We start from the raw sequence: 22216 nt of genomic DNA, 5'->3' as shown, positions 1-22216 counted from the left end.
TATAAAAAACAAAGCAATTAATTGGCCTTCATGAAAATTTAAAACTTTTACTTTTTAAACAATACTTTTAAGAAAATGAAGACTTTTTTTCCTCAAACTTAGAGAATATATTTGTAAAAATTAAAACCTAACAAAGAACTTTTATCTAGAGTATATGAAGACCGCTTACTGGGCTTCCCTGGTGGCGCAGTGGTTGAGAGTCTGCCTGCCAATGCAGGGGACACGGGTTTGAGCCCTGGTTTGGGAAGATCCCACATGCCGCGGAGCAACTAAGCTCGTGAGCCACAATTACTGAGCCTGCGCGTCTGGAGCCTGTGCTCCGCAACAAGAGAGGCCGCGATAGTGAGAGGCCCGCGCACCGCAATGAGGAGTGGCCCCCGCTCGCCGCAACTAGAGAAAGCCCTCGCACAGAAACGAAGACCCAACACAGCCATAAAATAAATAAATAAATAAATAATTAAAAAAAAGAAAAAAAGACCGCTTACTAATCAGTAAGAGGATAAATAACCCCATAAAAATAGGGGAAAAAGATACGAACAGACACTTCACCAAAGAGGATATACAGACAGCAAAAGAGCACATGAAAAGATGCTTCAGCATCCTTAGTCATTAGGAAAATATAAATTAAAGCTATAATGAAATAACATTACATGCATATTAAAATCGTTAAAATTTAAACAGCTCATCATACCAAGTGCTGATGAGGACGTGGAGCACCTAGGACTCTGACAGACTGCTAAGTAAAATGGCACTGGCAGTGAGATACACATAAGACCCCACCATTCCACTCCTAGACATTACTCAAGAGAAATGAACAACTTGTACAAAATGTAGCTAGCAGTTTTATTTGTAATAGCCCAAAACTGGAAACAATTCTAATGTCTATCAACAGGTGAATGGATAAATTACAGTACATCCATACAATAAAAAAGGAATGAATTACTGAAGCACACACATGGATGAATCTCCAAGTAATTATGGTGAGTGAAAGAAGACACAATAAACTATAGTATGATTCCACTTTTGGGTAATTTTGGAAAATTCAAACTAATCTATAGTGACAAAGCTGATCAGTGATTGACTGAGGATGTGAGCAGTAGCCAGAGAGATTATAAAAGAGCACAAAGAAGCTTTTAGGGGTGGTGGGTATATTCATTATCTTGATTGAAGTGGTTTCATGTATATACATGTCAAATTTTGCCAAATTGTACACTTATTTTTAAAAAGTCATTTGCCTTTTTCACTGTAGAACACTTTGGTGTATACAGTGCTGGTTAAACCGCACATGATAATGTCATCATTCTTATAGATAATGGGATGCATGTTTGTATATTCTTTTGTTTTAAAATTTTATTTTCCAGTATGGCAAATATCTATATATATGTAAACAGTGGTGTGCTAGAGTAGAATTGCACCAGCTCACAAGAGCCAATCGAGCACATCTATTCCCAGCTTTGTGTTTAGAGGTGTTACACTGATAGCTTGAATTTGGCAGTAAGTACACCATGGAAACTGGCAAATGCTACTACAAAATCGACTTTTTCTCAGACTGCTGGTCATTAAACATTTACCAACCCACCAATAGCTATAACATACATAAAGCTCAATGGAATTCTTAATTTTTAATTACGTAAAAGGATTCTGAAAACCACTAGGCTAAAAACTTACCTTTATCAAGCTAAAAGTGTTACTAGGGAGAACAGCAAAAAGAAAAAGAGACACTCACCCCTATCAAGAAAATCTTTTGCAGAGACTCACACTTTAGTTGCCTTGACCAAATTATGCTACTGCCATTCTCCCAGGGGGCTCATTATTGAAACAATGTTTCCCCTAAAACTAAGGGGGTCTTAAATAGTTAGCTCCTTCCTGAATTTGAAGAGCCCAAAGGCTGCTAGGAAAGGTGCTGCCATCTCCTCTAGCAAACACCAAGGATCCATCACCTTGCTTTCCATAGCTACTCACAGACCAAAAATGTAACTTTAAGGTACTGCTCAAAGAACAAGTTTTCTACATAATGGATTCCAACTCCAACAATCAGATAAGAGGTTCATGACACAGATATATTCGTATCTGGTGAATCAACCATCAGGGATACCAAGATCTGATACTTTTACTAACTGCTTTGAGACAACTTGAACATGGAAAACTTACAGCCATCCCCTTGCCTTCTGCTCGTCTCCACCAGCCTGAGTCCTTTTTGACTATTTAATACGGTGTGGAGAATACCAGCATCAGTTGGTGCTCCACCATCTCAACAGAGAGCTTCCTATCCAGGAAGGGAAAAGGCTGAAGTTAAAAAAAAAAAAAAAAAAAGAATCTCCATTAAAGAATTCAGAAGGGAGTTGATTATGTTGTAGAAACGTATCTTCCTGTTTCATGACACGTTGGAAACATAAACATTAGGGCTTTTTCGCCTCCACTGCATAGAGGTCTGATCGCTTCTGGCTAAAAATGGGGATTTGCTGGCGTATTTCAGCCAACTTCTTCAGGTCTGCAAAAACAGAAAAGTGCAGTATTAGTAAGATGTAATTCCTTACCGACCGACGGGAATTTCTTCCCCAAACACTATAAAAACAACCAGAGCCTCAGCAAGTAATTTGCTCACAGGCCTCGTCTGGAGGCACAGACAGCCTGGCACTGCCCCTGTAGTCATTTCAGACCAAACCGAGAAAACTCAGGCTGAGATACAGCCCCGGGGCCCGGCCAGAGAACCAAGGATAAATGAGGAGGGTGGGGCATAAAGGAGCCCCTCCAGGTGACAGGGTTTCACAGCTATGGAATCTGGCCTCAGAGAATGGGGACACCAGAGACCTAAACTGTGCCAGAGCTAACCTTACCTATGTCTGAATACACGATCATTTCTTCAGTGCCAGCTTTGACGAGGACCTCCCCCCTGAAAAAGATTCAGGGGAAGAATGAGTGGATTCTCTGATGTTTGCTGATATTCAAGGTCTCTCTGTTTTTCCTCCCCATCTCACAGGCCAAAGGGGAAGGAATCTGAGATTTAAAACAAGAAGGTAGGGGCATAAATTCCTGTTCTACCATTGAAGTAGCTGTGTGGCCTTGTGGCAAGTCATCTGGAATCTCCATTTCCTAATCTATAAAGTGGAAATATGAGCTCTGTGAGGACTTGGTGAGAAAATTATAGAGTATATTTTGTAACCTGCAAACTGCTAGGGAATGGTAATTATTCTAAGATGTGATGGAAGAAATTTTCACATAATGAGGTATGGGGAAGTCATTCTGGCTTATACATCATTTAACTTAAACTTTATGCTAACTAGAACAGCCTGTCTTGTGGCCTATCACACACACGTTGTACATCTGCTTTAACCATTAAAGAAAAGGGTCCAGAAGTAAAGAATGTTCGTTCTGAAGATGGAAATAAATGCCTCCCTTCCTGAGACATCAATGCTAATACTCTTTCTATGTAAGGCTCCCTTCCCAAGCACCAAGGCCATACCACTTGCTGTATACATGCTGATCTTTTTTTTTTTTTTGAAATCTTGAAGGAATGTACACCTGTTGTGTTTGACATTCCTTGTTCTGACAAGATATAAAACTGTGCAGCAAACCATGCTTCTTCAGAACAGTTTCTCAGAGCTATCTTAGAGGCTGTCTCAAAGGCTACAGCCCTCAGTTTGGCTTGAATAAAACTCTTTTCTATTCCTATTATAGATTATTTATTATTTCTGTCGACAGATGTAAACATCTGGGAATAGAGACACCTATAACCAACAGGAAGCTCCATCTGTCCCCTCGTGAGTACATTCAAGACCCCTTTACCAGGGTAGTCTCGCTCTGTTTCTTCACACCTCCCAAGGCTGCTACCCAACCATGCGGATGGTGAGGCTGGCCCTGGGCAGGGCCCAGATCTGCCTGGATCTCTGGGCTCATGCCTGTGATCCCTGGATCCCTATGTTAATGGCTTTCAGGTTTCGAGGGAAAGGTTTCAACCTATGGGGCCTGGGTAGAAGTGGTAGAACCATGCCCTGGCAGGAACTCCACACTGGAAACAGCAACACTCCATAAATCTGAGGAAAAGCTGATTTGGAAAACTCTTTCCAGTGCTGAGGCTCTTGGCCCAAAACAGAGCTTCAAAAACATATCTGTGAAATGAAATTTCTCCAAAGCACAAAACAAAGTAATCTGATACAACAAACAATCTGACATAATAATTGGTTCCATCTACCAGATGGCCACAAATTTTTGGCACAATGAGCTACAAACACCATCATTAATGCCATTTAACTGAATCCTTTTCTAGTCTCTTCTGTTTCTTCCCCATTTGCCCTGGCATTCAAAGATCTCTATGTTAACCCCAGGCACCTATCCCAACGCTGATATAAGCCAGAGGGCTCCCAAACCGAATGGGGGGAATTCTGAAAAGGAAGAAATAAAGGTAAATCTTATACAACTACTTTGTGTCAGAGCAGCCAGCTTGATCAGTAACAGAGTTCATTAGGAGAACCAGCTGGGGAGCAGAGCTGCCCGAAAGGTCAGGAAGCTGATCACTAACATCTGCAGAGGAACTTGAGTCAAGTTTAAGAAAATTCTGAAGCCAACTCAATCCTTCCAATCTTTCAATGCCTCCCAAATCCTAGTGTGCAAGAGGCTCACTGGGACTCTCTCGCTGGTCACATCTTCCAAGGCCTTCCCCACCACACACTTTAATCTGTGGGTCCTGTAAAGTCAGCAGAGAGAAACTTTAGGAACCCCACAGTGACATTTAAGCCTTTGCAGCCTTGTTACTGGTATATTTATCCTGAAATTGTAGAAAAACATATCTGTGTGTGTGTGCTTGTGTGTCTGTAATCATACAGACATATGAGAAGTAGTATGGAATAAATCTCAGTTCTGAATTCAAAAGTCTTGGATCCAAACACCAGTTCTAGCCACTTTATCCTGTAAACTTCAAGTCTACCATCTATAAACTGGGCTAAATAAAGATAAGTCCCTGAGAGTTCACGTTGAGATAATGTGTGTGAAACTACTATGTAAACTATACAAATGCCAGTAAGATATGTCTATTAACATAGGACTGTATATGTATCTGGGCAGACTTCCATGCTGGTTTCACTAAGTAATAAAATGCTTTTCCCTCTCACAGAGGACAAGTTCACAGCTCCCCTTAATTCATCCCATCCTCCACTCTCCTCTCATCATTATGCAGGGAGCAAAATCCTCAACCTGCAACTCATTCCTGCCCTAGGACCAGTAACCTAGTCTAAATTTTAACCAAAAGCCAAGAGTTTGGGAGCCTCTTTTACTAAAACCACCCACCCGTGACTGCTGCCTTGTTTCCAAGTTTGGTTGACATTAAAAGTCACTTAGAAACTCAGAAGAGGGCTGAGGCCAAGCACTCAGTCAGGAGAGCAGGACCGTTTCTCTCTCACATGGTTTTCAAGTGGAAGCTTCTCTCACTGAGAGACCTGGAGACCTGGCAGGCATGTGGGGAGATGGGGGTGCAGGGAGGGGCAGGACCAGTCAGGAATCAGACAGCCCACTTGCCCAAGTGCCACCTCCCGAGCTCCTAGTGAGCCTGTCCCCGCATAGCCAACTCACCAAGGACTCACAACGGTGCTGTGTCCCCAGGCAACATAGGAGGCTTTGTCATCCCGGGCGGGAGATGCCGTGGCCACGTACACCTGATTATCAACGGCGCTGTAGTTAATGGACAGAAAAGAGGTAAATTATACAGTGATTATATAGATCTGTGACTTTTTATCCTAAGTGTACAGATCCTTCTTTCAAAAACTAGGACAGGACAGGCTGGCTCAGATGTGGAAGCCACAGAACCCTCTCTTCCAAAAAGATCTTATTGCATAAGCCAGTTCTCAACTAGAGCAATTTTGCCCACCAGGGGACGTGTGCCAGTGTCTGGAGACATTTTTGACCGTCACGACTAAGGGACTGCTATTGGCATCTAGTGGGTAGAGGCCAGGGGTGCTGCTTAAGCACCCTGCAATGCACGGGGCAGCCCCTACGCCAAGGAGTCATCCAGCCCAGGATGTCAGTACTGCCGAAGCCGAGAAGCCACGGCCTGAGCCAACCTGTAACATGTAAAGAGCAGAGCTTCTCTGGTTAATGCAGTCACGGTGGCCAGAGAGAGCGGACTGGCCTTGCTCTGGGACAACACACCTTGCAGGGCTGCAGGGCACTTCCATGCCAATGTGGCAGCCCCATCGTCTCAAATTAGGCAAGAATTTCGGGTGGCGGCCGGATGCACCAAAGCCACCTGACCCAGAGCCCTCTGGGCTCAATCAACAGATTCAGGCCAGACCATCCCAGTCTCTCCCAAGCTTCTCTCGCTTTCAGCAAGGCAGCGCTTATTAATCCTCATGGGTATCACGTACCCCTACCCCGCCTTCCGTCATGCAACCAGCCAGACACTCCTACCTCCCCTTCCAATAAACATTACCACCATCTCCAGGCATGAGCATAGCGGCTACCCCTGGGCGGAGAGAAGGGAGTACTGACTGGCAAGGAGCAAAAGGGAGCATTGCAAGGCGCTAGAAATGTTCGAGACGTTGATCTTGGTCATAGGTGAATACATACGTAAAAACTCACTAACCTGTAAACTTAAAACTAGTACACTTTTCTGTAAGTATAGAACACCTCACTTTAAAAATCTTTTAATGAAAAAAACTGTCATCTCTGACCAGCATTTCTTGTTTTGCAGAGCACTTTACACAGTCACACTCCTGTTCCCTTCCATGTTACACGCACCTCTGCCATCTGCCCTTCACCACTCCTCAGCCTCAGGGGACTAGGAAAACAGCAACTGTGACGTGCACAACATAGCTGTGCAATGCTCAGGACTTAGAGGTTAGAAGAACGAGAACTTATGACGAGTTTCCTGGCACAGTGCCAAGACTAGCAGGCCACCATGGAGGATGGAGTAGGATAGACACCCAATCTGAGCAGCACAGGGTCCGCGGGGTGCAGACCACAAGTCTCTCCCTAGGGCTGTCAGGCTAAAATAACCCCTGCCTTTTCCTTGGCTTCGGACACATACATTCCGTGGGTCTCCAATTCTCTGTAAAAGTTGCTGGCAACTGTATCAGAGACACCAATCCATGCCTGAACACAGAAAAATGAAATTGCTGCCCACCTGATGCAGTGAATGCTCTTGGAAATTCAAAAATCACAGTCCCCAGAATCCATGAGACTGGTGCTGTGGCTTCTGAGGAGACGGTGCCCTACACTAGAAGCCCTCCTTTGGGACTGGAAGATGAAAAGAGTCACCTTTTTGAACTGCATTTGGATGCCGGGGCATTCTGAGTCAGAGGCAGCATTCCATACGGGGAAGGTTGGTGCTTCCACCAAACTGGAAATGTTTCCACAAAGAAACACTGAGACGCCTGAAGGTATGCTTAAGATGCTTTCTTACCGGCCTCGCTGAAGCAACTCCCAGTGGGCTGGTCCGGTGGTCAAATTAAAAGCTGCAGGATATACCAACAGCTGGCAGCCTTGGGGAGAGAAAGGCCAAAGAAGAGCAGATGCAGGTAGACACCCAACCACACTAGCCCCTCCCTCTATTCCTTACCCAGCAGGGACCAAACTCAAACTTCCCCAGGCATAAAAAGATTCAGCCAAGTCAGACAGGGTCAGCAGCATTAAGTATGGCTCTAAATTCCTCTAGACACACAGACACAAAACACATACACGCAAGAAAAGTGGTATCGACAACCAAAACCACAACATGTGACTTTGCTTTAAAAAAGTGGAGAACCTGTCATTCGAATTCCTCTCAGCATCATGTGGTCAGCTCCCATGGCCAAGGACCATGTTTTGTGATGCTTGTCAAATGGAAACGAGGGGCAGAGTAGGGGCTCTACTGCTTACTGCTAAGACTCAGCTGAGACTGCCAACCCAGAGCCCTTGTGCCTCCACCTTCTGCTGAGCAGGGAGTCAAACTGTTTGCACCCACTTCACTTTCACCGACAGATAAACTGGAATCAGAGTATCTTTGGCAGTCTAGTAGGGATGCTAATATTGGCTGAGTACCATATGAGGAATTCTGTAAGTCCTCTCTCCTTAATCTTCACACTGTTCCTGTGGAGATGCACATTTCTCCAGAGATAAAGTCATTTACCCAAAGTATTGTGCCCATTAAGGGGAAGAGTTGGAACCAGAACCCAAATCTTCTGATCTGACTTGGTGCTTCTCCAGGATGGTAGGACGCTCCTCTGGACCAAAATGTCACTGACTATATTTCAACTACCCAACATCTAGGACTAGTAAGTGGTGAAAGCCATGTGCACGTAGACCATTTCTACTGGGCCCCGAGTGACTCTTTCCAAACACAGTAGCAAGAAGGGCTCAAAGGGTAGAGCAGAGGTTTAATTTAGGAGTATGGTTCCTCCCTCAGCTATGTGGCATGTTAAATTACAACCCCCAAAAAACCATACTGTCCATACACAGGAGAAGTCTGAGAATTCATATGCAGGTAGAGAAATTAAGACCTCTCCTCCAGGTTTTCTGACCAAGGGTTCCCTCTACCCACAAAGACCAGCCCAAATTAAACCTCCAAGCATTTACACAACATAACTGTAGTGCTGCCTTACCTCTCTGTGCATAGATTTGTGCCAGCTCTGCAAAGCGGATGTCGTAGCAGATGCCCAGGCCCACTCTGCAGTAAGCTGTTTCCCAAACAGAAAATGTACAAACAAAAAGTTAAGCTCCTGCCTCATGGTGCAGCAGGGGAAAGCCTCCAAGATCTAATGATCACAAAACACTGACGGGAATACATTCACGCAGGGCCCATGGATGGAGAAAATATATAAGCTTATTCCTGCCTGGACTTCAACTCGTGAAAACATCACTTACAACAGCAAAGCAGAGATGAGAAATTCGTTCTAACTGAATGCTTCTTATCTAAGTGGGAGGTGTTCAATCGTGGCCTAATGGGTACAGGCTGGAAGCTATCATACTAATAAAAGGCTGTGACCAAATGGAAGAACAAAATCATGTCAAACCCTTCGTTCTCCATTCAGCCCCCCCTTTCTAGATCTCTGACCATTCTCTGCCCTTCTCACTTCTGGCCTTTCAGTCAGGTTTTGTAAAGAGGTTGGGAAGGGAGAGAAGTGAAAAACAGGACTACCTGATCCTCTTCTACAGGGACTGCTAAAAGAGGTGAACTTATCTGGTACGTACGAGTATCAAATGTGGAGAAACTATCACCAGGACTCAATGTTTTAGATTCTTGAAATGTGATTTTCCCAGGAACATCAATGTCAAACAGATGGAGCTGCATCACAAATAATGGATTCGGTTACCTCTTTTCTGCAGGGTTCATGGCAATAATAACAAACATCTTTCCATGGCCAGCAATGGGGGTGTTCTAAGATCAACTGTACAAACAGCACCCCCAATCTGCCCACAACCCACCCCACAAGCTGACTGACATCATATCAAAATAATTTCTAACACAGGGAACTGGAAAAATGATGCTGTAGGTTTTATGACCCTTGTTTCCTTAGTGGTGTGCAAATCAACATCTAGATTTCTTATGGAAAGCAATTAATGTGCAGCTTTTTAAACTCAATGTAAATGCTAAGTGAAGACTTCTCAGAATCAGAATCAAACTGATACATTGGCAGAAGAGGTGGAGAGTGGGTGAGCAATCAAAAATAGGTAAAATTTTGCAAACCCAATGCAGCAATATATTAAAAAGAAACACATCACTTCCAAATTGGATTTATTCAAGGAAAGCACATGTGATTTAACACTAAAAAATCAATCAAAAAAAAAAAAAATCAATCAATGTGATTTACCACATGAACAAAATAAAGGGGAAAAGTCATGATCATCCTAAGAGGTGCATAATGAGCATTTGGTAAACTTCTCCATCCATTCTTATTTAAAAAACAGAACAGGTTCCCTTCTAGGAAGGGAACCTCCTTAATCTGATAAAGAGTATCTGCAAAAAAAAAATCTAAGGAAACATCATATTTAATGGTGAAACATTAAAACCCTTCTCCTATTGAGATCAGGAACAAGGTAAGTACACCTGCTATTCAACACTGTACCAGAGGTCCTAACCAAAGCAACAAGGCAAAGGAAAGGAATAAAAAGGATAAAGATTAGAAGGAAAAAATTAAAAGCCATTATTCTCATATGATATAATTGTATACCTAAGAAATGTCAAAGGAAATATACAGATGAATTATTAGAATGAATGAGTTTAAGCAAGGGTACTACATACAAGGTCAATATTTTAAAAATTAGTTCTACTTCTGTACACCAGCAAGAAACAGAAAATGAAAGGGCATCAAGAAATACCAATTAGGAATAAATCTAGTAAATGATATACAAGACTATACCCAAAAAACTATTAAAAAAATTTGAGAGAAATTAAAGAAAGCCTAAGTAAATGGAGAGAGAGATAAATATCATATTCATGGACTGGAAAACTCAATTCTGAAAACAAGCACTTTAAAGAGTTGGGTTAATAGCTCAATGCTGGGACTTCCCTGGTGGCTCAGTGGTTAAGAAGCCACCTGCCAATGCAGGGGACACAGGTTTGAGTCCTGGTCCTGGAAGATCCCAGGTGCCGCAGAGCAACTAAGCCCATGCACAACTACTGAGCCCACATGCCACAACTAATGAAACCCACACACCTAGAGCCCGTGCTCCGCAACAAGAGGAGCCACCTCAATGAGAAGCCTGCGCACCGCAACAAAGAGTAGGCCCCGCGCTCCACAACTAGAGAAAGACTGCACAGCAACGAAGACCCAACACAGCCAAAAAATTAATTAATTAATTAATTAAAAAGAAATACTTAACTTAAAAAAACAAAAACATAGCTCAATGCTGGGTCCTCTTCCACTAATGGCAGAGTGGCTCCTATCAGACCAGCTTTCTCACAGATAACTATGAACTCTGGACAAAATAAAAAACAACTACTTAAAAGCACTTGAGAATAATCAAAATCAGGCAGAAAGCAAAGAGAAGTCAACACTTGGAAGAAGGGACTAGTGTTGTGTGAATTTCCCATTTGTTTACAGCTTTTAGTTGGAAGCAAGGCCCCAGCTGTTGCTAGGACTGGTGGTGACAACTACCCACAATCACACCAGCTGAGGAAGCAGAGAATAGAGTTTCATGGCAGGTGGAAAGTGAGGGGGAAATACTGAAAAGGAGAAAGCCAAAGAACAGCCCTAAATTTTACATATAAAATCTGTCCAAATCTCTGACTAGACTAACTAATGAACTAAAGATGTGTGGGGCAGACTCCAAGCAGCCCAGCTAAAGCTAAACAACTTTACAGTAGAACAGAGCAGCTGAAGTTGCTACCCACCTCACAAAGGAAAAAGAGTTTGGTGTTTGAGTATGCCCAAATTAACTACTTGCTAAAATAAAAAATTCAACACTTTTCAGGGGAATGTAATAGAAGTTAGAATCTCAACAACATACAATCCAATATACAATCCAAATTACTAGATACACAAAGATATGACCCAAAGTCTTAAAGAAAAAGCAGCAATGGAGCAGACCCCAGTAAGACCCAGATGTGATAATTATCAAAGACTTTAAAGCAGCCATTGAAACTATGCTCAACAGAGTAAAGAAAAACAAGCTCTTAATGCATAAACGAACAGGAAATACAGTAGGAAATAAAAGCTATGAAAAAGAATGAAATGAAAATTTTAGAACTGAAAAATTCAACATCTGAAATTTTAAAAAATTTCACTGGATTGATTCACAGGAGAGTGGAGGTTAAAGAAGAAAGACTCAGTGAATCTGAAGATGGGTCAATGGAAAATGCCCAATCTGAAGAAGACAGAGATAAAGCGTTGAAAAACAAAAATAAAAAACAGAGCCTTGGTGACCTGGTTTGGTGAACAGTATCAAAACTGGAGTCCCATTAAGAGGAGAATGGGGGCTTCCCTGGTGGCGCAGTGGTTGAGAATCTGCCTGCTAATGCAGGGGAACACGGGTTCGAGCCCTGGTCTGGGAAGATCCCACATGCCACGGAGCAACAAAGCCCGTGCGCCACAACTACTGAGCCTGTGCATCTGGAGCCTGTGCTCCACAGCAAAAGAAGCCGCGACAGTGAGAGGTCCGCGCACCGCGATGAAGAGTGGCCCCCGCTTGCCACAACTAGAGAAAGCCCTCGCACAGAAACGAAGACCCAACACAGCCATAAATAAATAAATAAATAAATTTAAAAAAAAAAAGAAGACAATGGGACAGAAAAATATTTAACAAAATAATGCCCCCAAGTTTCCCAAATACAGTGAAAGACTTAAATTTTACAGATTCAAGAAACACAAAGCAGGACAAATACAAAGAAAACCATATCTAGGAATATAGGAGTCAAAATAGTGAGAACTAAAGATTATGAAAAGACCTTGAAGGCAGGTAGAGAAAAACATGAATTGCATGCAGAAGAACAATACAAATTACCACTAACTTCATATCGGGGGTAAAAAAAGAGGCTAGAAGATAACTGAATAATAACATCTCTCAAACTTCTGAGGAAAAAAAGAAAACTGTCAACCCAGAATTCTATTCCACCAAAAATCTTTTTTTAAGAATAAAGGCGGGGACTTCCCTGGTGGCGCAGTGGTTGGGAATCCACCTGCCAATGCAGGGGACATGGGTTCGAGCTCTGGTCCGGGAAGATCCCACATGCCGCAGAGCAACTAAGCCCGTGTGCCACAACTACTGAGCCTGCACTCTGGAGCCCGTGAGCCACAACTACTGAGCCCGTGTGCCACAACTACTGAGCCCACGTGCCACAACTACTGAAGCCCACATGCCTAGAGCCCATGCTCCACAAGGGAGGCCACTGCAATGAGAGGCCTGCGCACCACAGTGAGGAGCAGCCCCCGCTCACTGCAACTGGAGAAAGCCTGCGCGCAGCAACGAAGACCCAACACAGCCAAAAATAAATAAATAAAAGTTTAAAAAAAAAGAAAAAAGGCAGGACTTCCCTGGTGGTCCAGTTGTTAAGAATCCACCTTCCAATGCAGGGGACGCGGGGTTGACCCCTGGTCGGGGAAATAAAATCCCACATGCCGTGGGGCAACTAAGCCCCGTGCACTCTAGAGCCTGCACGCCACAACTAGAGAGAAGCCCGCGCGCCACAACAAAAGATGCCGCAATGAAGATCCCATGTGCCGCAACTACGACCCGACGCAGCCAAATAAATAAATATTTTAAAAAAAAAGAATAAAAGCAAAGTAAAGGTATATTCATAAATAAAACCTAAGATAATTCATAGCTAGCAGATCCTCGCTACAAAAATGCTAAAGGAGGTCTTTTTGTTTGAAGATACACATACCAGACAGAACTAAGATCTTCAGGAAGAAAATAAAAATACCAGAAATGGTAAGTATTTGGGTAAACAAATATTTCTCTCTTAATTTCTTTAAAATACACATGACTACTTAAATTAAAAATTAGTGTTTTGTGGGATTCATAATGTATATAGATGCAATATGTATGAAAACCATACCATAAAGAAAGGACCTATATGACTGCAAGGTTCTTAAATTTCACATGAAGGAATAGATTATTAACTAAGTAGACTGTGACAATATAAGTGTGTATATTGTCACAGGGCAACAACTTAGGGAAAAAAAGGAAACTACTACTCAACCCAAAAGAATGCAGGAAAGAGGAACAAAGGGAAAAAATAATTAAATGTCTATATGCTTAAGATCCAACCATATCAATAACTACATTAAATATAAATAGAGTAATCACCCCAGTTAAAAGGCAAAGATTGTCAGAATGAAAAAAATGCAAGACCCAACTACATGCTGTCTGCAAGAGAAGCATTTTAAATATAAAGAGACATATAGACCGAAAATAAAAGATTAGAAAAAGATGTACCATACAAGCAGTAAGTATAAGAAGGCTGGAGTGGCTACAGTAATATCAGAGCTAAACTTCAAGACAAAGAGTACTACGAGGAAAAAAAAAAGAGACATATAATGATAAAAGAATCAACTTACCAAGAAGACTTAACAATCCTAAATGTATATGCATGCACTTCTACTGCAAAGATGTCAACTCTCCCCAGAGTGATCACTATATGTTCAATACCATCCTAATCAAAATTCCTGTAGGTTTTTCCTTGGCTGAAATTGATAGGCTGAGTCTACAATTTATATCAAAATGCCAACAGCCAAGAATAGCCACCTGTGCCAACTAATCAAATGCCTGATGTGTGTACCATATGATGAGAGTAACTGGGAACTTCAAAGCGAATTCTCAAGAGGCATTGAGACTTGCCACATTCTCTACTTACCTTTCTGTGCTTTACCAGTAAAGTTCCATCAGGCCCAAACACGGCACAGGTATTATATAATTTCCCAGCATCCTCTTCAGGAATGGAACCTTTCATTGAGAGGAGAAACACACAGACACAGAAAACACTCTGAATAAAGCATTCTTTTGTGATAACAGGACAAAGGCTTGATAAAGTTTACTATCTTCTTGGGTCCAACAATAACCTTTACTATCTTCTACGGGTTATTTAATCATGCTTTTTTCTTCTTGAATATGATTTTTCAGAGACCAACTTCAGAGTGTAGGTGAAATATAATTAGGTTAGATGCCAAAGAAAAGTTTCAAAATTAACCAAACTGTTTCTGAATTCGGCTTTGATCTTGAGCAACACTTAATCTGAAGCATTGGTGCAACACGGGGAATTCACTGTTGCTCAACTTAAATTCACCAGGTCTTGCAACATAACTGTATACAAAAAGGTCTTGAGATGGGACTGTAAGCCAGTCTTACCATCACTGAATATGCTTCCTGCAGTTCTATCTCTTCTTGCTTTGCCTTTTCTCCACCTCTTATTCATTTCTAATTCTTACTATATGATAATACAGAAATAATTTTGTTTGCTATATTAAACAGAGTTTTATTGTATTTTTATTTAAACAAATAGAACACTTTATTTAAACAAAACCACATAAATAAAGCTACTTTTTTAAAATTGAAGTATAGTTGATTTACAATATTATACTAGTTTCAGGTGTACAACATTGTGATTCAATGTATTTTTTTAGATTTTACTCCATTTAAAGTTATTACAAAATAATGGCTCTATTTATCTGTGCTGCACAATATATCCTTGTTGCTTATTTATTTTATACATAGTAGTTTGTATCTCATAATCCTCCATCCTTATATTCCCGCTCCCCCCCTTCCCTCTCCCCACTGGTAACCACTAGTTTGTTCTCTCTGTGAGTCTATTTCCATTTTGTTACATACATTCGTTTGTTTTCTTTTTTTAGATTCCACATGTAAATGATAGCATTCAGTATTTGTCTTTCTCTGTCTGACTTACTTCACTAAGCCTAATACTCTAAGCTAGCTTTGATGTATGCAGCCTCTTTATGGGGAAAAAAAAAAAATCTTAACACTGTATTAATGAAAGACATTCAGATATGGTTTCTCTTTCCACCTTTCCACCTGCCCCTGTACTTCCAACTCCTTCTCCAGAGAAAATCATCATCAGTTTGGTGTGTGTCCTTCTACAGTATTTACTATGTCTTATATACATAAATACATATAAAAACATACAACCTTCTTTTGTGTGGGGCATTAATCTGTATGGAAGTACCTGCTCATTTCATATTAAACTTGCTCTTTTTCCACTGAACAGTGTGTCTCGAAGATCCTTCCGCATTCCTAAATACAGATCTACCTCATTCTTTTTGATAGCTAATTTGTATTCCATGGTTTAAATGTAACAACAAAAGTTACTCAGATGTTTTTAATGTTTAGGCCATTATACCTTGAGCGTAGGAAGTTACCTCCAATGACATATATGCCGCACTCCTTTGCTACTTCAGAAAGCTTGTGTGTGGAGTCACCAGGAATTTTCTCTGCATATTCAGGAAAATATTTCGTGCCATATGGAGAATTAAAGCATTCCTAGAATAATGTTGGAAGAGAAAAAGGGGAAAAAAACACCAAAACACCCAACTCACTTTAAAGTTCTACTGTAAAAAGACATAGCTCTCAAAGGGGTAAAACACAGCCGAAAAGAAAAACATGGACACCTCAGGGCTAAAGAGCCTGTGGCCACAGACAGGACTCGGCCCCTGGCCCAGGTGGGGCTGGAGGAGACAAGACAGCGTGCTCTCCCAGATCCTGGTCACCTTGGCAAAAGGCCGCACTTGCCTCTCCCTGAGTCCGCAGGAGAACTACGCCTTCCCAGTCTTGGGCACCCAGGCCCCACTACCACTGGGCTTACTCACAGGACTCTGGGTGTTAGGATGAATCCATAGTCTCAATACTATATTATTCACTATGTAAAGTAATAAAGTCTGTGTTTTTTAAAACTACAGAAGCTTTGAAAGCCACAGAGGTTAAGGTGTTTCCTCATGTATAAAATGATCTATTTCTAAGCTCCCTTCCAGCACTATCATTCCGATCCTGCAAAATCTCTCACTCCCCTGAATATGTCTCAACAGCTCTGTGATAAAAGAAAAGCAAAACCACTAGATTTCGACTCTAGTTCATTCATTTCGCATTTACTGAGATTGCCTGTGCACCAGGCACTGTGCTAGGAAACTCAAGGCCGAGGATCACCAACTTGTACAAAACACGTGTTAGGTAGAGGGGAATTCAAGCGCTTTCACTCCTGGCCTTTAGACTCTTAACCCTAGCAACTTAAACCAACAAGAGACCATTATCAGGTGCAAGTACAGGTGAGTCCCACGGTGCAAAATTAAGATCTCGAGCTCCCTTGTTGAAGATTCCTACTCACTGGCCACACTTGTAATGGCCTGGAGCCTAAAATAAAAAACAAGTTAGCCCTGAAAATTTTCCAGGGTTTGCTAACGGCTGCCTCCTCCCCATAGTGGGGTAGGGGGTGTTCGGGAATAGTTCTCCCACTGACCCCAGCAGGCCTCTGCGAGTAGATGCATGTCCTGACACGTGCAGGACCTTCTCTGGGGCTGACCCTGTACTTGCTGACAAACAAATGTGGCGCAATCTTCAGCTGATTCTGTTCTAAAAGAGATGACGTAGGAGACAGATGCAGAGTCCTACTGGCTTACCACACTTCGGAAGATACCACAGACTTCCTAAATGTCTCTAACAATTTTCAGTTTTCAACAACTTTCAACAATTTTTTTAAATGTTGGAAGCTTAGTGCTAAAATCAATATGTCCTGGTCCTGTAAAGACTTAAGTACACAAGGAAAGAAGGTAAATATCCGAGGCACTGAGTATTTTAGCTTTAGGTAAGTCCCTCAGCCTACTAGGCTTCTGAACCGAGTAAGTGACCTAAAGTTAAAAACCTGTAAGCATGCTGGCACATCCTATCACAAAGACTCTGGCTAGGGTCATCTTCCAGACAAACATGGAACAATCCTGGGGCCCCAAAGGACCTTGCTGGACCCCAGGACACGGAAGGACAACCAGAGCTAGCAGACATTATTCTGCTGGGACAACAGTTAGTTCCCAGAAAGGGGTGGTTGCCTCCATACTTACTGGCAGAGAAACTATCTTGGCTCCCTGCTTTGCCGCCTCCCAGATAAGGCCACAGGCTCGAGCGAGGTTATCTGATTTGACGGAAGAAACGTGAAGCTGGATGAGGGCCAAGCGGAAAGCTGAGGATGAAGATAAAGAAAACAGCTGTCAGAAGATCTGACTGCTGAATCACATAGAGCAGCATTTCTCAGTGGAAGGTAATTTTGCCCCCCAAGGCATCTGGCAATGTCTGGAGACATTGTTGATGGTCACAACTAATGCGGTACTACTGGCATCTAGTGGGCAGAGGTCAGGGACACTGCCAAACATGCCATAATGCATAGGACAGTCCCTAACAACAAAGAATTATCCAGTCCTAAATGTCAATAACGCTGAGGTTGAGCAACCTTGAGACACAGCCACATCCGTGGGCAAAGCCCATTCCAGGCACAAGAATCTGAAGTGAAGCAGGCAGGGCCAGCTTCTGCCTTACAAGTGAGAACGTGGCTTGAAGAAGAAGACTGGGTCTGAGTACGCAACTATCCCTTATTATGTGCCCTCGGGCCTCCAGTCTATCCCCAGTCCAGATGCTGAGCACCTCCCAGCATAGCAGGTGAAACCCCTTTGGAAGTCTCTGCTCCACCGTGAGTTGGGGCAGCAGGCCCATGGGAAGCGGACATGCCCGTCTCGACGTCCCCGTCACCAGCTGGGACACACTGCACTGGTCCAGCTGCAGGCAGAGGGGGGGCCTGGCAACCAGTGGGCTGCACATGTGCCTAGTCACAGGGCAGGGCCCCTGGGCAGGTGTGCACTCACCCCATGAACATTCCCGTGCCCAAAGGAGCACAACATTAAGTAGCAAATGAAAAATACCATGAGAGGGTGAGAGAAACACTGTGGAAGGAAAACCGAACAGTGTTTTTTCCCGCTATCTGAACAAGGGGCTCCACATTTTCATTGGTGACTGAGTCCCACAAATTATGTGGCCAGCTCTGCCAACCAGACCTGCTGTCAGCTTTGGGGCAAGCAGGTCAGCGGCTCCTCCAGGCTTACTCCTTCCTTGAGGTAGTAGCCGCACCCTCCATTTGCTTTTCCTATACAGTTCTCTTTTAGCTCTTACAGTAATCACCTTTTACTGGTTAATAGTCCTCTATATGAATTCTTTTCCTGTTCAAGTGACTGGTGTGGTTTCCGAGTCCTGCCTGGACCCTGATTGACAGTTTTTTTGCTTATGGTCTGACGAAAGGCTACATTAAAGGTTCCAAGCCATGTCCTAACCCACAAAGCTTTGCAAAACTTCAGGAATTATCAGTAATGGCCTGGCCTCGCTTCCCTACCCTGCCTCTGCTGTGGAGTCTGAAATCCCACGATTAGTGACTTCTCTCTCTGGGTCTCTCCTGTAACTGTAAAAACATCCCCAGGGAGGCAACATCGACAAACCCTAGCCTTTGATGAAGGCCTGTTTGGCTCAGGGTTAACCCTAAAAGTAGGAAAACTCAGATGTTCCATTCCTTGGTTTCTCCTAAATATACTGAGAGGAACTAAATTTAACCCGGAATGCAATCTGTCAAATAGTTTCAAAGACTGGATGAAAACCAAACAGGAAACAAAAGCTGGGATAACTACTTTGGGGCAAACAGCCTGAGCTGTCACTAAAACATCACAGACCAACTAAAGGTCTCCACGATAACTTAGAAGGTGGGTTTGTCTCTGCTTCTGAAGGAGGGTAAGATGAAGTCCACCATGGTTCTGTTGATGGCTTCCTTTCTCGCCCATCACACCCAGAAAGGCAGCTGTCCTGCACCAGGCTTGGGACTGCCCAACAGGCTGCAAAGCACCCGCTCCACAGGGGGGCTGAAGCAGGACAATTCCACCACTGGGGAGTTCCTTGAGGCTGAGGATGAGATACTAGTCACTTCATCTCCTCAGCAGTAAAATGAAAATACTTTTCATTTTCAGGTCCCTGGCTATACTAATATACATTGTAATCTAAAAATTAAGGACTTACCAAGGGGAACAAAGGATAAAATATCTTAAGTGAAGGGACCAGCCTGGAAACAGCAGAAGGAACATGCAAGTCCTTTACACAAGGAAGCATCTGTGAGGTATCATTAACAGTATTTTGTAGATGAGGAAACAAGAGGCTTGCAGAGGGAAAGCTGCATGAAGGCAGTCAACAAAGTGAGTGGCACAGCCAGAAGCCAAAATCTGGACTGTAGACAGAATGAGTACCTTGTTTGTTTTTGGGTGGGTGGGGCTGAGGTCATGTAACTTGAAAACATTCCTCAAGGGAGTCAGATCAACACCACCCTCAACCCCACCAAGAACCACAGCTCTGAAGTCGATCAGCCTCTTCTGAAAGATACAGTCACACTCAGAGGGAGCTGTGTAAAAGGACTTTTTTTGTTTGTTTGTTTGACTGCATTGGGTCTTCTTTGCTGCACGCAGGTTTTCTCTAGTTGCAACGAGTGGGGTCTTCTCTGATTGCGGAGCACAGGCTCTAGGCGAGGGGGCTTCAGTAGTTGTAGTGCACGGGCTTAGTTGCTCCGTGGCATGTGGGATCTTCCTGGACCAGGGATCGAATCTGTGTCCCCTGCATTGGCAGGCGGATTCTTAACCACTGCGCCACCTGGAAGGTCCCTAAAAGGACTTCTATACCCTGATCCTGAGGGTTCATTCAGCCACCAACTTGCACTGCGCTCCAGGAGGTTGAAATGCAAAACAGAGAGCACTTCCACAAACCTTACCATCTTGAGGGAGCCTCACTAGCCCTTGGTAGGAACAGTTTATGTCCATTTTAAAGGACAGGAAACTGAGGTCCAGAGAGATCAAATGACTTGTTGACATGGGCTGAGCCAAGGCTGTAATAATCCCGATCTCCAGACTTTGAGCCTAGAGCACTCCACTGCCTCATGTAAAAGAATCAGGCAAAGACCTGGGAACAAATACAGCTAGAAACTCATCCCTGGGGCTGATCCAGAATGGGGATGTGTAAGGAACATGTAATACCTAACCTGAAAGCTCAAGGTCCAGGTGCAGAAAAAACTTGCCCTGGTTTTTTTTTTTTTTTTTTTTTGTCAAGAGAAGAGGGCATTCTGCAGTGGGTGTGAGGGGGGCGCACTGTGGAGCAAATTAATCAGTCCTCTTACCACAAAAGCGCGAATCAAAGAAAACAGGTGCTTCATTTTCACCTGACAGGGCTCAAACTACAAATAAACAGGGTTGGTGCCTTTGCGAAACTCACGTTCAAAACTCAATCTAAAACCTAGCAACAGTCTCCAAGAATCCCACGGGACAAACTCTCACATTTGAAGAAGTATAATAATTACTTAAAGTGCACAGTCTTCGGGTCGCGGAGCGGGGGCAGCGGTGAGAAACAGGAAAGACCACAGGGAGGGTGCGGAAGTGGCATTTTAAATGAGCACCTGCCCCCGCCCCTTCCCGCGCAGGTGAATCTGGAGTAGGTGGGCCCGGAACGCACCTGGAATCTCTACCTTCCGTTTCACACAAGCCCAGTGGGACGCAAGGCGCGGGCCCACCCGGCACGCAGGCCCGACGCTCCCGCGGCCCCGCCGGCCCTCCCGGAAGCCCGGAAGCCCCGACGTGCGCCGCGCTGTGCTCCGCGGCCTCCCCTCCCCGCCCCGCCCGCTCCCGCCGGCCTCGACGCTTGGGCCCCGAGCCCCGCGGCCACCGGAGCAAGGAATGCCATGGGCGCGGCGGGGACACGAGGCGGAGGCGAGGGGCTGAGCCGGCGAGACTGTCCGCCGGCGCCGCACCCGAAGCCTCCCTCCGGCCCAAGCTCGGGCCGCGGCGCTGCTTACCTGCCATGGCTCTGCCGGGAAGCACCACCGGCACCGGAGCCTAAGCGGAGGTTTGCGGGCCACCGCCCCGGCGCCGCGAGGGGCGGGGCCGCAGCGTCCGAGGATCCGCCCCCGCCCCGCCCCGCCCCGCCTCCGGGCCCGCTGGCTCCGCGGAGAGGGTGTTTTCTTTCCAGCGCGCCTCAAACACCTATTAATCGCCCGCTGTTTATGTAACATCCTTGTAGTCAGATCCTCGGAAGGCAAGGGACGACCAAAATCCGGGTGGTGCGCTAGTCAGCGTTTAACAACTGGCCTCTTCGATTCTCAGAGAAAGAACTGAGCCTCTTGCTAGTTGCATCACCTCTGTGGCCAGGGGAAATACCAGAGGCTGATTACCTTGGGCTATTTGAACAAGTCGCTGTGACGAGGATAGAATTATCTAGGTTGATTTAGGCACTCAAGACGACAGTAGGATTGGACTACAAGGCTGCTACGTGATTGGGGAGGGGAAAAGAGAAACTGGGTTCAGACAGAATATCCTCAACAATTCAGTCCTCTAATATGCTGAAATCTGCCAATAATGTTTCAGGATATTTGCATTTATTAGTCAGGATTGCTTTTTGATTTTTGTGTTTTGTGTGTTTGTGCTTTTGTCAGGTTTGGGGATCAAAGATCAAAAAACGAATAAAGTTTGCTATTCTTTTTAATGCTCTGGAATAAACTATATTGAAATGTACCTTAGTTTTTAAAAGGCTACTATAGGGCTTCCCTGGTGGTGCAGTGGTTGAGAGTCTGCCTGCCGGTGCAGGGGACGTGGGTTCGAGCCCTGGTCTGGGAAGATCCTACGCGCCACGCGCCGCGGAACGGCTGAGCCCGTGAGCCACAATTACTGAGCCTGCGCGTCTGGAGCCTGTGCTCCGCAGCAAGAGAGTCCGCGATGGTGAGGGGCCCGCGCACCGCAATGAGGAGTGG

At 44.2% G+C, this 22216-nt stretch overlaps 1 protein-coding gene across 2 annotated transcripts; it reads right to left on the bottom strand.

Moving 5' to 3' along the window:
- Positions 1–829: 829 nt before the first annotated feature.
- On the bottom strand, positions 830–22043 carry NIT2 (nitrilase family member 2). 2 transcript variants are annotated; one of them, XM_082392208.1, is made up of 10 exons: positions 21266–22031; positions 17466–17584; positions 15780–15900; positions 14264–14352; positions 9160–9253; positions 8571–8645; positions 7394–7472; positions 5566–5664; positions 2838–2893; positions 830–2491 (listed from the first exon to the last, which is right to left on the bottom strand). In XM_082392208.1, exons 1-10 carry the CDS (start codon positions 21270–21272, stop codon positions 2400–2402), a joined length of 831 nt encoding a protein of 276 aa, XP_082248334.1. In that variant the 5' UTR covers positions 21273–22031; the 3' UTR covers positions 830–2399. The 2 variants fall into 2 exon arrangements, with proteins under 2 accessions (XP_082248334.1, XP_082248335.1); XM_082392209.1 differs by lacking the exon at positions 830–2491 and having other exon boundaries at positions 2884–2997; positions 21266–22043.
- Positions 22044–22216: the final 173 nt, after the last annotated feature.

The sequence above is a fragment of the Balaenoptera borealis genome (assembly GCF_965194805.1).
Source record: "Balaenoptera borealis genome assembly, chromosome: 5".
NCBI lineage: Eukaryota > Metazoa > Chordata > Mammalia > Artiodactyla > Balaenopteridae > Balaenoptera > Balaenoptera borealis.
The sequence above is the reverse complement of the archived record's forward strand: the minus strand, read 5'-3'. Positions and strand labels throughout refer to the sequence as shown.

What these genes read in the sequence shown, in the direction of transcription:
- NIT2 (XM_082392208.1), bottom strand. An exon ending in CGGCATATATGTCATTGGAG is followed by an intron (nt 14,353 to 15,779) that starts GTAACTTCCTAC and finishes TCTCAATGAAAG; the next exon opens with GTTCCATTCCTGAAGAGGAT. An exon ending in GATCGTGTATTCAGACATAG is followed by an intron (nt 2,492 to 2,837) that starts GTAAGGTTAGCT and finishes CTGTTTTTGCAG; the next exon opens with ACCTGAAGAAGTTGGCTGAA.